The 12,542-nt window shown below is 38.4% G+C and overlaps 1 protein-coding gene across 1 annotated transcript in view; it reads right to left on the bottom strand.

Annotated features, from left to right (window-relative positions):
- The window catches only part of VPS35L (VPS35 endosomal protein sorting factor like), a 59,491-nt gene that overhangs the window by 28,606 nt on the left and 18,343 nt on the right, over positions 1 to 12,542 (bottom strand). The window contains exons 13-24 of the mRNA XM_065644586.1: positions 11,985 to 12,062; positions 11,491 to 11,613; positions 10,857 to 10,903; positions 9,227 to 9,338; positions 8,907 to 9,023; positions 8,525 to 8,578; positions 8,018 to 8,098; positions 7,144 to 7,206; positions 6,039 to 6,124; positions 4,903 to 4,983; positions 2,523 to 2,586; positions 577 to 675 (exon numbers count right to left, since the gene is read on the bottom strand). Of these exons, the coding sequence (XP_065500658.1) occupies positions 577 to 675; positions 2,523 to 2,586; positions 4,903 to 4,983; positions 6,039 to 6,124; positions 7,144 to 7,206; positions 8,018 to 8,098; positions 8,525 to 8,578; positions 8,907 to 9,023; positions 9,227 to 9,338; positions 10,857 to 10,903; positions 11,491 to 11,613; positions 11,985 to 12,062 (1,005 nt within the window). The remainder of the gene's footprint in view (positions 1 to 576; positions 676 to 2,522; positions 2,587 to 4,902; positions 4,984 to 6,038; positions 6,125 to 7,143; positions 7,207 to 8,017; positions 8,099 to 8,524; positions 8,579 to 8,906; positions 9,024 to 9,226; positions 9,339 to 10,856; positions 10,904 to 11,490; positions 11,614 to 11,984; positions 12,063 to 12,542) is intronic.

Here is a 12,542-nt window from a genome sequence, read left to right as displayed (position 1 = left end):
TTGTTGATTTATTCAAGGCTTTAGCTCGTCCCTTGCTTCCCAGCTATAGTGCTGTCATCGGCTCCTCCCCGGCATACAATTCATGATTTCTAGCTAACATACTTATTAAAAAATCAAAATAATAAAAGGATTTTAGAAAAGATACAATGTTGCAAAGGAATCAGATGCAGCTAATGCTCATCTGAGATGTGACAGAAAAGAGATTAACCTTCCCAATCCCAGCAGGACTGTGCCTACATCTGCAGCGAGACAGTCTGATCTCTGCTACATGAAGGATTATAGAAGAGACAACCCAAATTATGAATGCACTAAAGTGCCACTTATTTTATTAGACATGAAGTCTCTTGCAAGACAGCCAGTTTTATTTATTGCAATGATACCACGCATGCCTGTCAAGCAAGAACTTCAGAGAGTTGGGAGTGATAAAATAAGAGATGAGATCAAAGTCTACCATAACAACACCTGATAAAAAGACTTCAAATTTATTTTGACACAGATCAATAATCTGGGTAGGGAATGGGAGAACTGCGAATATATCACCACTTATTAAGATGAAGTAAATAAACTGCAGCTTACATGAATCAACTGGACTAGAACTGGCTCCAGATTGCAGAACATTGACCTGGCTTCAACATAGAAACTCAGCTGTTGTTCAAAGTCACGGCCGAAAGAAACCTGTAGAAGACAAAAAACCCCGACATTTTACCATTGTAGGCCACTAAGAAATATAAAACTGCATGCAGACAAACCACAAATATTCAAAGTCAAAATGCTCATAAATGAGTAAGAAAAATCTCCACCACTAACAACAAAACAGCACCTGGAGAATCTCTGTCCTTATAACCGTCTGCTTTCCAGTGCTTCACTTTCGGGGAAACCTGAAAGTTTTGCTGGGGGTTTTTGTCTACACTCTACATGATCTCCCGCTTTACAGATCAAGTATTTTTCAAGAAAAATTTAAAATCTAGATTTGTGAAGTGTTTTCAAACTAGCAGAACTCTTGATTCTTTACAGAACGGGGACAAAGGCCTGGTATCCTGCACACGCTAAAACCACAAAACAAAATAAACAAAAACCAAACCACCAAAAAAACCCACAACAGGAATAGATCTGTGAATGTGCGTTCAGATTCATGTAATTTCTAGTTGCTAAAGGGCCTCCAAGAGATACCAGCATTTTCCTAACTAGATACACCAGCAAGAGAAGCAGCTTTTCCTTGAGTTTGCGTAATAAATATATGTGTATATAGTACGGCAAAAGCCTGCAACCTTGCACACTGGCAGGAAAGAAGTCAAACCAACCCTTGTGTGAGAACACCCGACTTCAACCCTCCAGATTTAAAAGAAAACCAAGTGCTGTCAGCTGGAGCGTCTCAGCTGTCAGTTAAAAGCCCAGCAAGAGGAACAGTCTCCAGGCAGTCTACATTCATGTATTCAAACGCAATTTTTTTTCCAATAGAAGGTTGCATTATTTATTATTTCTCAAGCCACAAGCAAAAGATATTTTTACAGAATTAAAATCAAAATTACATTGAATCCATACAGTGAAAGATCAAAGGAACTGCACCAGGATTGCTTCTTACATTACAGAAAACTGTCTGTGCCTTTCCTCTATTTGTGCAACTGCTGATTCTGGAGTCCTAGTCTCAAGAAAGCTTCTCTAAAAATATAAAATTTCCACAAAAAAGCCTGACTGTTACAACTGCTTTTCCCTCTACACCTTAATGTGTGCTGGTTTAAAATCTGTAATTAGTCCTTTTGCTCCTATGGGATTTTTTTTCCCCTAAACCAAGACTATAAAGCCACATCAAGTATTATTTGATGTGGGAAATCCTCCTGAAGGAAATTATACAATGCCATACTGCATATAAAGGTAAACAAAGCAAAATTATATTAAAAACAGATGAAACAGCAAATTATCGCTGAAGAGAAAGCAACACTCCATAGATAAATTCATAGAATTGCAACAAAGAACGAAGAGGATGCGCAGAGACAAAGGCTGCGAGCTCTGACGATGTGACAGAAAAGCCAATGTTGAGAGGACCTGCTTAGAGAATCAAAAAGGCTTGAGAGCAGCTCCCTAAACCAACCTGACACCTCCAACACAACAGGCAAGAACAAAAGGTTTCACTGGGATAAGAGGTTTACAAATTTATTTCAAGAAAAAAAAAAAAACAGCTGCAGTTTTTGTGCGACTATTCATTTGATGATACAAATACTCTTCTTTGTAAATTAAGATAAACAGAGATAAGAAGAGCATACAAGTTATCTTCACTTTGTGGTTTTTTTAAAGCTGGTATTGGTTTCGTTTGGAGCTGGATAGTGGAACCTCACTGACGAATCAGTGAACCTCTTTGATGCCGTAATATGCGCGGCTTTAATTGCTGTTTAACTTGTAAATACTTACCATACAGGCAATTTAGAAAAGTAGCAGAAAAGATGATTAAATAAACAACATGCAAGTCAGACTTACGGTCCCTGCCCCAGCTCCACATCCCCACATCGCACTCCACCGTCACTCACCATTTTGATGAATCCATTTATCAGAGCCGCTAACGTTCTTTTCTCATCCTCGAGTGTTAGCGCACTGTAAGACAATTTATATGGTAAATTTGAGAATACTGCTTATCTGATTTATCTGTAAAGGTTCAAATGATACATAGTAATTTATATACTGTTATGTCCACATAATGTATTTATTGCACAGTAAGACCACTAAGCTCGTCATTTTAGTTACAAAGCAATACAGCTGATTTAAATATGAATATCACCAAGTCAACCAGGCACCAAATTAAATTCCAGATTAAAAAAAAAAAAAAAAAGGTAAAAATTGCTAAGAGTGTCTTTAGATTTTACAGAAACTCTAATTTTGGCACGAGGAGAAGGAAGCTGAGCTAATGAGCTTTACTGCAGCAGGCAAAGGGCTTCGGACCTGTGTAACAACATGAGTAGGAACTGATTATAAAAACGTAAAGAAATTAGTAAATCTATTTTTATAAGAGAGTTACCATATTTTAGTGGGAAAGCTTTCAAAATGCACTTTAAATGTTTTTTGGAATAGTTAATGTATTTAGTTTAGAAACAACATTAGGGTTTGTTTTGGTTTGGTTTTTTTGTTACTAACCCTGCCACATAATTTAAAAAATAATTAACATCACCTTATTACAGTGCTGCCTTTTTGATGTTTCAGTAAGGACGGAACTAAACTGGTATGCAAAGAGAGTTTCTTTTGAAGATTATCACAGATCCCTATTCTACAGTAAGAGTCCAAACCTGATTTGAAACAAATTTACATCGCATGAAAATCCAATAAGTCAAACCTGTTTCACTGAAAACAGATGAGCAAAAGGTTAAATTACAATTAACTAATACAATTTAATCCTTTTACTATTATATACTTGTCTCCAGCTTTGACCTTTAGTACATCAATGGCCAATTTCCCAGCTCAGACACCAGATGGGAAGAGAACAATAGTTTTATTATACAAATTCAGTAAAGGGGGAGCGAAAAGCTCAGCGTGATTAGCTCGTTAGCGCGTTGCCAATCAAAGGAGTCAGCTGACGGGCTCTGAACGGCTCAGCGACCCGTAATGAGATCTGCGGGTCAGCCCCAGGTTTCCAGTTCAGTTCTGAACCGGCCCCCCCGGTGCAAAGGCCGTTCCTGCACCAGCCGGGCGGGATGTAAAAATAGCCTCAGGAATCACTGTAAGACAGTCAGAATTTATGATTTGACACAACAGAACCAAGCTAACCATGTACACCGTCTTGGCTAAAAGACCTCCTGCTTTAAGGGGTTTTAAGGATCTCAGTAAACTATCAAATTGCTTTGGCAAAATGTCAGCGGAAGCACCAAACATGGATTGCCAGGAACAGCTTAATTTCTTTTAATAAGCTGTTTCAGCTTCAATATCGTGTTCTATTTAAAGGCTGACGTGGCTTTTAGTGCAACATGCAGCCACGTAAGGTGCTTCAGCCCCAAATAAAGCACTCTAGCTGGTGTAAATTGGAATTACGTGCCAAATCTTTATTGGCAATAAATCTTGCATTCATGGCGTATCAAGGCAGAGAAAGTTACAGGTTCCTGCCATTCTGAGAGGCTCTGGGTGCCAAAAGAAACGGTGCCCTTACAATTCTACTCAACCCAAACCAGGAAAAAAAAAATTAAAAAAGGAGTTTTGCTCTTAAGATCTAAAATTTGCAGCATTGTGATTCTGGCTCTATTTTCAATCAGGCACAGATTTCTGTGTGATTTTTGCAAGTTACCTCCAAAGCACAACTGTTTTCCACATTGCACAGCTGCCACTTAGAGAGTGATGGTGCAACAGGGCCCCCAGCATCACCAACAGTTCAGCAGAGTCAAGGGGAAAACAGGAGGATTTAGGGGAAAGACACAGATGGTTCAAGAGCTTCTGTTCTGGCTTCCCCTACTCAAGTTCCTAGAGAGCTTTCAGGTGCCCCTTGAAAGATTTTACACCCCTTTGCAATGGCTGAAAAAAGGGGCCCCCAAAAAGGTACAACTGAGTATGGCAATCTGTGCTTTCATAGCTACATATTCACTTAAATCTCAAAAATAGTTTCTTATTCACTATAACTCAAAGATTACATTGGTTTCACTCTCAAAAATATTTTTAAAAGATCGTTTAGTGTCTCTGCTTCACTAAAAAATTCTACAAAACCATTGCTACTTTCCTTTTAAAATTCTGCTTCAGTATTCAAAATAAAGCAGCAATTAAAGAGCAAATGGTACGTGCTGCCACTTCACTGCACAGCTCTTCCCTCACCGCTAACTGGGTCCATGTCTTAATCCACCACGAAACAAACAGCCTCAGAAATGTGAAACTGTTCACGGAGCAGCTCAACTTTGCAGAAACCATAGTTATTAGTACGAATAAAGTTAATCTTACTTCACAGAATCATGCATTGTCTTGCAGATATGCAGAAGAGCGTTGAGTATAACAGGATCCTTTGTAGATTCCTGCTGATGCCTATAAAATTTTTAGAAAAAGTGATGAAAAATCCTGCTCTGTCAAAATGAAAAGCAATGAATAGAATAATGCTGATTTAATGCATAATTCCAATCATCAGCATTGTATGACACTACAGAAGTTTTACATTCATTTTTTAACCAATAGAACTCCAAAGATCACATGGTTAATAGACATACAATTCCAAAAACCGCCAGCCAAGAAATATTATCTGAAGACACGGAGCTTCACTGCCAAACCGCAGAACCTGACTCCTTAAGGGACGCAACAAGCCGGACAGGTGATACCGTGAGGCAATCTCAGAACGTCCAAACAAAGCAAGCCCAGATCTACCAAGAGGTGATACAATTTCTCAGGTACCGCTGGACAGACAGGAAGGATAAACGTCCTGTTTGGGAACAGAGGCACCATGCAGTGAGCACTGAGATGATGAAGAGGCTGCAGCATCTCTCGTACGAGCAAAGGCCGAGAGAGCTGGCCTGTCCAGCCTAGACAAGCGCAGGCTTGGGCTGGGCTTAGCGGCGTGTGCCAATACGTGATGGGAGGGTGAATAAAAAAATGTTTTGAGGAACCTGTTAACTATTTGAAAAGAAAAGGACCACTTGACTCTGATTAATACAATATTTGAAGATGAAGCCTCATCTTCTAACTTCATTTTCAGCTGTGGAAATACCTGTTTTTCTATATCACATAACAGAGATTGTAATGAGAGCATCTCTCTCTTCCTCCGTTATACCAAGGTAACAGGTCAGTGCTACCGTATCAGCTGGAAGAGGAAATATATTTCATAAACCAACTAAGGCAACATAAAAAAGCTCAGAGAACAACTATTCTGTCAATCCACAGCAAGTCAGGAGCAATATGATTACTTGGATTTCAGCTTTTTTTGTGAATAGTCAAACAGTCAATAGATTAACAAAATTGACCCATTTTCATTTTCCCATAGCCTGGAACACCCGCACATATACTATATATTGCCTCACCCACCCTAGCAAGCTTTCCCCACATTCCCCAGCCCCTCCAGAGTGCATCTCATCGCAATATTCTCCACTTACTTAATAAAAGATTCCATAATGCACTTGCAAACCTCCACTCTCACACTTTCCTTCTGGAACATATCCAGAAAGGGCAGGAATTTCTCCTGAAAGTACAAATACGTGAACAAGTAAAAACTAGGTATTTTACAAACAGCATGCTAAAACAATAAATATTTGGGGTAAGTTTTATAATCGTAGCTGTTTTAGCTAAAATTATTTGAATTGTTTTTGAAGACAGTAATTCATCTTGAAAGATCAAAGAGTGGAACAAATTGAAAAGCACCGATGGCTGAAAGGTGTATCAATTTATTGATTGCAGAGATCCAGAATAAAACACTGAACCGTTTATCAAATGTTGCAAATTTTTAAAAAATTAATCATATGCTTGAAACAGCTTAAGATCACGACAAATTCAGACATCTGTGGGGAAAAAGGTAGGATATTAAAACCAATGAAAACAGGCCAGACACCAGCGACCCTTTTGCATGTATCCAGGGCAACTTCTGAAAGTCCAAGACCTTCAAACTTTCTTCAAAGACAAGGGTTTAAGTTGTTAAGATGCTGAAATACTTTGTTTCTGTACCACCTCGAGAATATAGCGAGGGTAAGTTTTTCAGAATTATCTGACTGATTTGTGAACAAGATTTGACCCCAGATCCACAGGGTCAGGTTTGAATTTCAGCTGCTTTCAGTACTCGGACACCTGCCCTGTTCTTTCTGTCCCTCAGTCTCTGACCTCTCCAAGTTCCACTTGGTTTCAGTGCCAAACTTAAGCCCAAGAAGAGTACGTTAAGTATATATCATAACATAGAAACAGCTACTACACAAACACACACAAATGGTGTTTTATCTTCCATTGATTGTCACCTATGGCATAGCAAGAAACAAATGTGGAGAATCTAACAGCCTAAGGAAAAAAATACAGAAAATTAGAATTAGAATGATGAATATTTAAGTAGCAAGCAGCAGAGTGCTTTCAAAATGGTTCTGCACTTATCTACTTGACAAAAAGTCCTCTCACTATGTGAGCTTGCAAACCAAATATCCAAGTGAGGTAAAATCTCTTGCAGAAACAGCACAAAACAGCTCTTCCTAAAAACGCATTAAACAGAGTAACACTTACCACTGAAAAAAGCAGAGAGAAGTCATGGATATAGGTAATAACTTTCTGAATAATTGACTGCAGCTAAAGCAAAAAAAAAAAAAGCAGGGGAGATTATTGTAATACAAGTTAAAAATTAAGACTACCCACACCAAAGATGATTCTTTAGTTATTCACAGAAAATGGGGTTGGAAGCCACTTCAAGCATCACCAATGGAATTTCTTTCCCCAGTGTAAGATCAGCTTCAACTCTGCTGTTCCAACAGGAGCTGCTCTGAAGACCATCAGGGTCCACAGAACTATGAACAAAGGCTTTATTTGTTCCTCAATTTTTAGAGTTAGGCAGATTTTTTCCAATTTACAGTCTGCATGTCTTCCAGCATTCTAGACTCAAAAAACCCCAAATAAACAAAAAAAGCTGAACCAGTTTGTTAAATCTTTTTTTGTAGGCACTTTAGCTACCCTCCAAGTAACCACAAAAACCGTCTTCTAGAACGTCTTCTGCTAACCCATATTTCACCTGGTGTGCAGGCTCAAGAACTGGTCACAATATTACACTGACGCCTTATTTTGTGGTTTACTTTTGTCTAAACAGTCTGCCATGACTGCTGGTTTTCTTCAGCACAACACCACTGTTGATGTAGGAGTTAACTATTACTACTTCTAAACACATAAATCATTCCAATTTAGCATTTCTCAGAACTGAAAGATTGATGCGCAGGGAGAAAAGCAGGAACAAATCACAGCATTACACTGTTGCTAAAGGCTTGCCAAATTATAGCCAGTGTTTAGAGATAATTATTTTGTGGTAAGACATCAGTAATGTTTAAGAATTAATTTCAGCTAAGAAAACACACGTCAGATTTTTACAGACTTGGCAAAATAAATTCTTTACCTGTGGGTAAGCGTCTTCAAACGCTCGATCAGGAGTCATGTGTTTGATAACATCAGCCAAAACTGTACTGACCTCTCGCTTCTGTGTAGCAAAAAAATAAGGTTACACAGTACAATCATGAAATCAGCACATAAATCAAGTCACTGAAAACCAGCTGGATAATTTATTTCCATTTGCCAAAGCATCGGCCTTCTGCAGAGCTCTATTTAAGCCAGGAACTTTAGCCATAGCTCCAGTAAATCCCTACTTAAACTGGTCCATCTGCCATTGAAATAAAAGGATAAGAAATACGCAGTGCTGGGGAGTGGTGAAGACTCCTTCAAACCTGCATCTTTTGTCCCTGTTCGTCTTTCATGAAAGGAAATACATTTTTCTCATTCACTACTGAACTCCTACACACTTAAATTGAATAGTCATAGCTCTTCCATTTTTAAAATGAAACTGCTAATAGAGTCACTTAGTCTGTATCAGAAAACCTCCCATGGAAACAAAGTCATTTGCACCTACCGTAAAATGTCTGCATGTGTACTCCACCCACACTTCAGCACAGTTGATGTAATCCTAGAAATACATGTCTTATGATTACCAATATATACAAGGTGTTATAAGTGCACTTGCAAAAATTACACTTAAACGAATTAACTCCTGAGGTGTGATTCATGCACTAATGACAAACCTCAGAAGTTGCTTATGTAGAATTACAATATGCTTCAGTAGAGCTCAGAAAAGCAGGGATCATATAAAGATATTACTAGGTATATTTTTTGGCAACTGTGTGTATCTAGAAAAGGTAAGCCATGGCATGCTAAGCATATGCTTACTGAACAACTGGCTACAATTCTGCCCTAAACACAGAATCAGTAGTGAAACAGAACGGACAATAATTCACCTGTGGGTTCTTCAGCTTTGTTATAACCTTCCAGGCTTCATTTAATATTTGAAGGCGATCATTTTCAGGAGGATCAGCCAGTGCCAAGTTTAATCCCAAGGAGCAAAAGAGGAGATGCTGAAAGTTAAGAACAAATTTTAAAGTAAAAGCAGAAGATGCATGTCCAATACTGCTCTAGCCGGTACACTATGCAGAAAGATTTTTTTGATCAAACCACCTTTTACTTAAATGATGTGCAAGTTACAAAGGCAACTAAGAGTATCAAGAACTCTGCCAGACAAGGAATAGAAATTGTTACAAATTAGGTACAAAAAAGTTACCTTGGGGAATCCAGATTCGTCACACTCTTTAATCATGCCAATGAAGTCCATCGATCTTGCAGCAATAAACTCCGCTCTGAACGCCGACATTACTGAATTCAACAGCAAAGCGCTACGAGAAACAGAACACAAATCAGCACAGCCCAACAGCAACAGAAATCCCGCTGTCCCTTTATCTACATTCGTTGGAACTTCTCAGACTAACAACTGTCCGGCATCTATTCTAATATTTTTAAAAGGCTAAAAGGAAGAAAAAACCCTCACAGATCGAGCTTGCATTGATGACGGGTAAGAGTGCATGAGCAAACCAAGACAACGTGAAGCCATCAGATAAGGAAAAGGTGGCCCAGGCTGCAGAACACTTTTTTTGAAGCCATCATTTTACCAGAAGTTTACTAGAAAGAGCAGATAAACCAGGAGATAAACCTACTCTCTCTTTGTAACTACAGTTCAGAAGTATATTTTGGCAGGGCAAATCTCTATTGAAGTTTTTCCTCACCGAATTCAAACATATATGCATTATAATAGTCAGATTTCTCGCAGCTGCATTGTTAGGATTAAAATACATCCAAACAGTCATCATCATAGGATAACTGGCAATGACACATTTAGATATTTATGATTAATCATTCAGACCCATATCTGTGTAACAATCAAGCCAAAGTTACCAATGGAAGCACGAACTCATTGCGTTACTGTAAAATACAGAGAAGCAGGCTGGCGCTTTGCACTGCAATGGCCGCAACGTACTTCATGGAACATACTGAGATTATTTAAAGGTTTATATATATACTGATGCCTCTTGCTTGGTAATATTTTGACAGTCATAAGGAGACACAAAAACACAGAATTTCGCTTTAAAAGAAAACTACTGTGCTTTGTAGATCCTCTAAACCAGATCATTCAACTTCTCAATAAAAGACACGTCCCTAAAACATTTCTTTAAAAAAAACCCCTCATTATACTCGACATTTTGTCCTTCCTTAAAGAGCAAACAGGCACGAAGAGGAGGCACCTAACTCGTCTTTACAATGAGAAATGCTAAAAGGCGATTTAAAGATAAATTCCACAAAACACATCAACATATATACAAAATAATTAATACAGCAGAGTACATGGATTATTTCTACCCCTATTATACACTCTGATACAACAGCATCTTCACATCGCATTTTTAAAACCACATTTTGCTCGCACTCCTTAGTCACAGAATGCTAATGCTGGCATTCCCCGGCTAAGTAATTAACGTGTTTTAGTTCCTCGGCCACTGCAGAACTGGACTGTGCAAAACTCATCAGAAAAAAAATGAGCTGCAAACTTCCCCGGGAGGCAGCCTGGCTACCAACAAACCTATGGAGAACATGTTCTGTGTCCTGAACTGCGGCTTAGGAGCCAAAATGCAGCAACCAAGTTAAATTAACTAACTTTTACTCTACAAGTAATCTGCCATATTTTTCAAATTCACATCTGGAAAAGAGATGTTCGTAATAATGATTTAGTAAGCTACTGGGAGAACAAAAGCTACACTATACATCCCAAAAGCGTTTTCAAAAGGGGAGAGAGAATTTTATTACAGGGACTCACGGGTACTCATGACAGACTCGTGTCTTCTATATTGTGCAATACTTACTTGTTCCCCAACTTTTTGCATCTCTCCATCATCTCAGTGAGCAGAACCTGGAAGAATTACTTTTTTCAAATTAGTGAGTGGACACTCTGCAAATAAATTCTGCTTTATTTATTGTACTGAAATCTACTAAAAGCCGTTTTAATTACCTACCCAATACATCCCAATAATTCTGTTTTATCTTTTATTTATAACACAAGAAAACAATCGTGTAGTACAACATAAAACACACAGGTGCACTGGCATTTTGATTTTATGGAAGATCCTTCAGCCATGACATTTCTCCACAGAATTCCTGTTTGCCAGGCTGGAGCAGTGAACGCTACCGAACGCAACAGGCAGCTGAGATTCAAACAGCCGCAGGTTACTCCCATCATTTTTCAATCTGTATGACACAAGAAACTATTGAATTCAGGAAATCGAGGTTAGCTAAAGGACAGCAAAAGCAAACAGGGACACTGCCAATGTATTTGAAGCTGTCTAGCTTGAGCTTTGTAGAAATGAATGTTCCTCCTGTAGAGAAGAGAAACAGGCAGGCGAATCCGGGCTCTATAAAATCACTTCCACACTCAGGTAAGTACTGACTGAGGGGTTTTTTTAACAGGCAAAATTAGCGCTTCTTACCACACCTACTTACTTCAGGAGCACGGTATGCAATGCACTGTAAAATCCAGTCTATAGCAGGAGAATAGAGAGTCAAGTACAAAGGGATTTCCACACATTGTACTACCAGCTGGTTCTGAACCGTATCCCCATGAATCTGTTGAAATAAAAGACAACAACACGTTGCTGTGAAACTTTAATAAGAGCTATGATAAACTGCACACAGTTTGTGTATGAACGGAAACGAGAACAGACAAGATCACAAAGATACAGAGATATTCTGAAGCATTCCTTGCATGCTGGGGAAAAAGTATCAAGCTCATAGCGTATATTATTCAAGTATGGAAACATGCTGAATAGAGCAGTTTCAGCTTCTCAGAACGTACGTAAAATTTCCCAAAATATATCTGGGTACCAGAACATCCCTAGATCTCGATTCAACAACTTCAGAGATTTGAAAAAGTACACAGTAGTTTGGTTAATGAGTGTATTTGTGTGATTTTGCAAATAAAACCTCTATTTGCTTACTTGTTTAAATGTTAGAAGAAAGTCAAAGAAATTTTTGTTAAGGCTTTCTTTGAGTTGCGGCGCCACTTCCATCCCAATCTGTATTAAAAGAAAGAAAAATATTTTATCTTCATCTATCACCTACGAATTCTACTTCAAGACAAAAATGCATTTTCTGGAGGAGTCCACCAAATGACAGAATGAAGCAAGGATCCCAAAGGAAAATACGAATATGACCCCCGAGCACATGCAATTCTTGTTGACTTCATCACAAAGCTGAAGTACCTCGCACAGTCATTTCTTAATATCACTTTTCTTTATATATCAGTTCCTTTCAAACCATGGGACCGAAGAGAACTGTACCACCTTGCTGTGCCTCTGATTTCATGCGTTTATTCCCACATTTTACTATGCTGTGATTTAGACGTCACTTATATAGATATATACAGGTTCCCTATTCAAGAATTTATATTTTTTAAAGATCTATTTTAATTATCTCCATGGTGAAAGTATTAATATTGTAGTATTGTCGGTAGCTGGAATACAGAAGAATAAATGCTTTCCATTCCAATAAGCTTT

This window comes from Caloenas nicobarica, chromosome 14, assembly GCF_036013445.1.
Source record: "Caloenas nicobarica isolate bCalNic1 chromosome 14, bCalNic1.hap1, whole genome shotgun sequence".
Taxonomy (NCBI): domain Eukaryota; kingdom Metazoa; phylum Chordata; class Aves; order Columbiformes; family Columbidae; genus Caloenas; species Caloenas nicobarica.
This window is presented reverse-complemented; position numbering and strand designations above follow the sequence as displayed.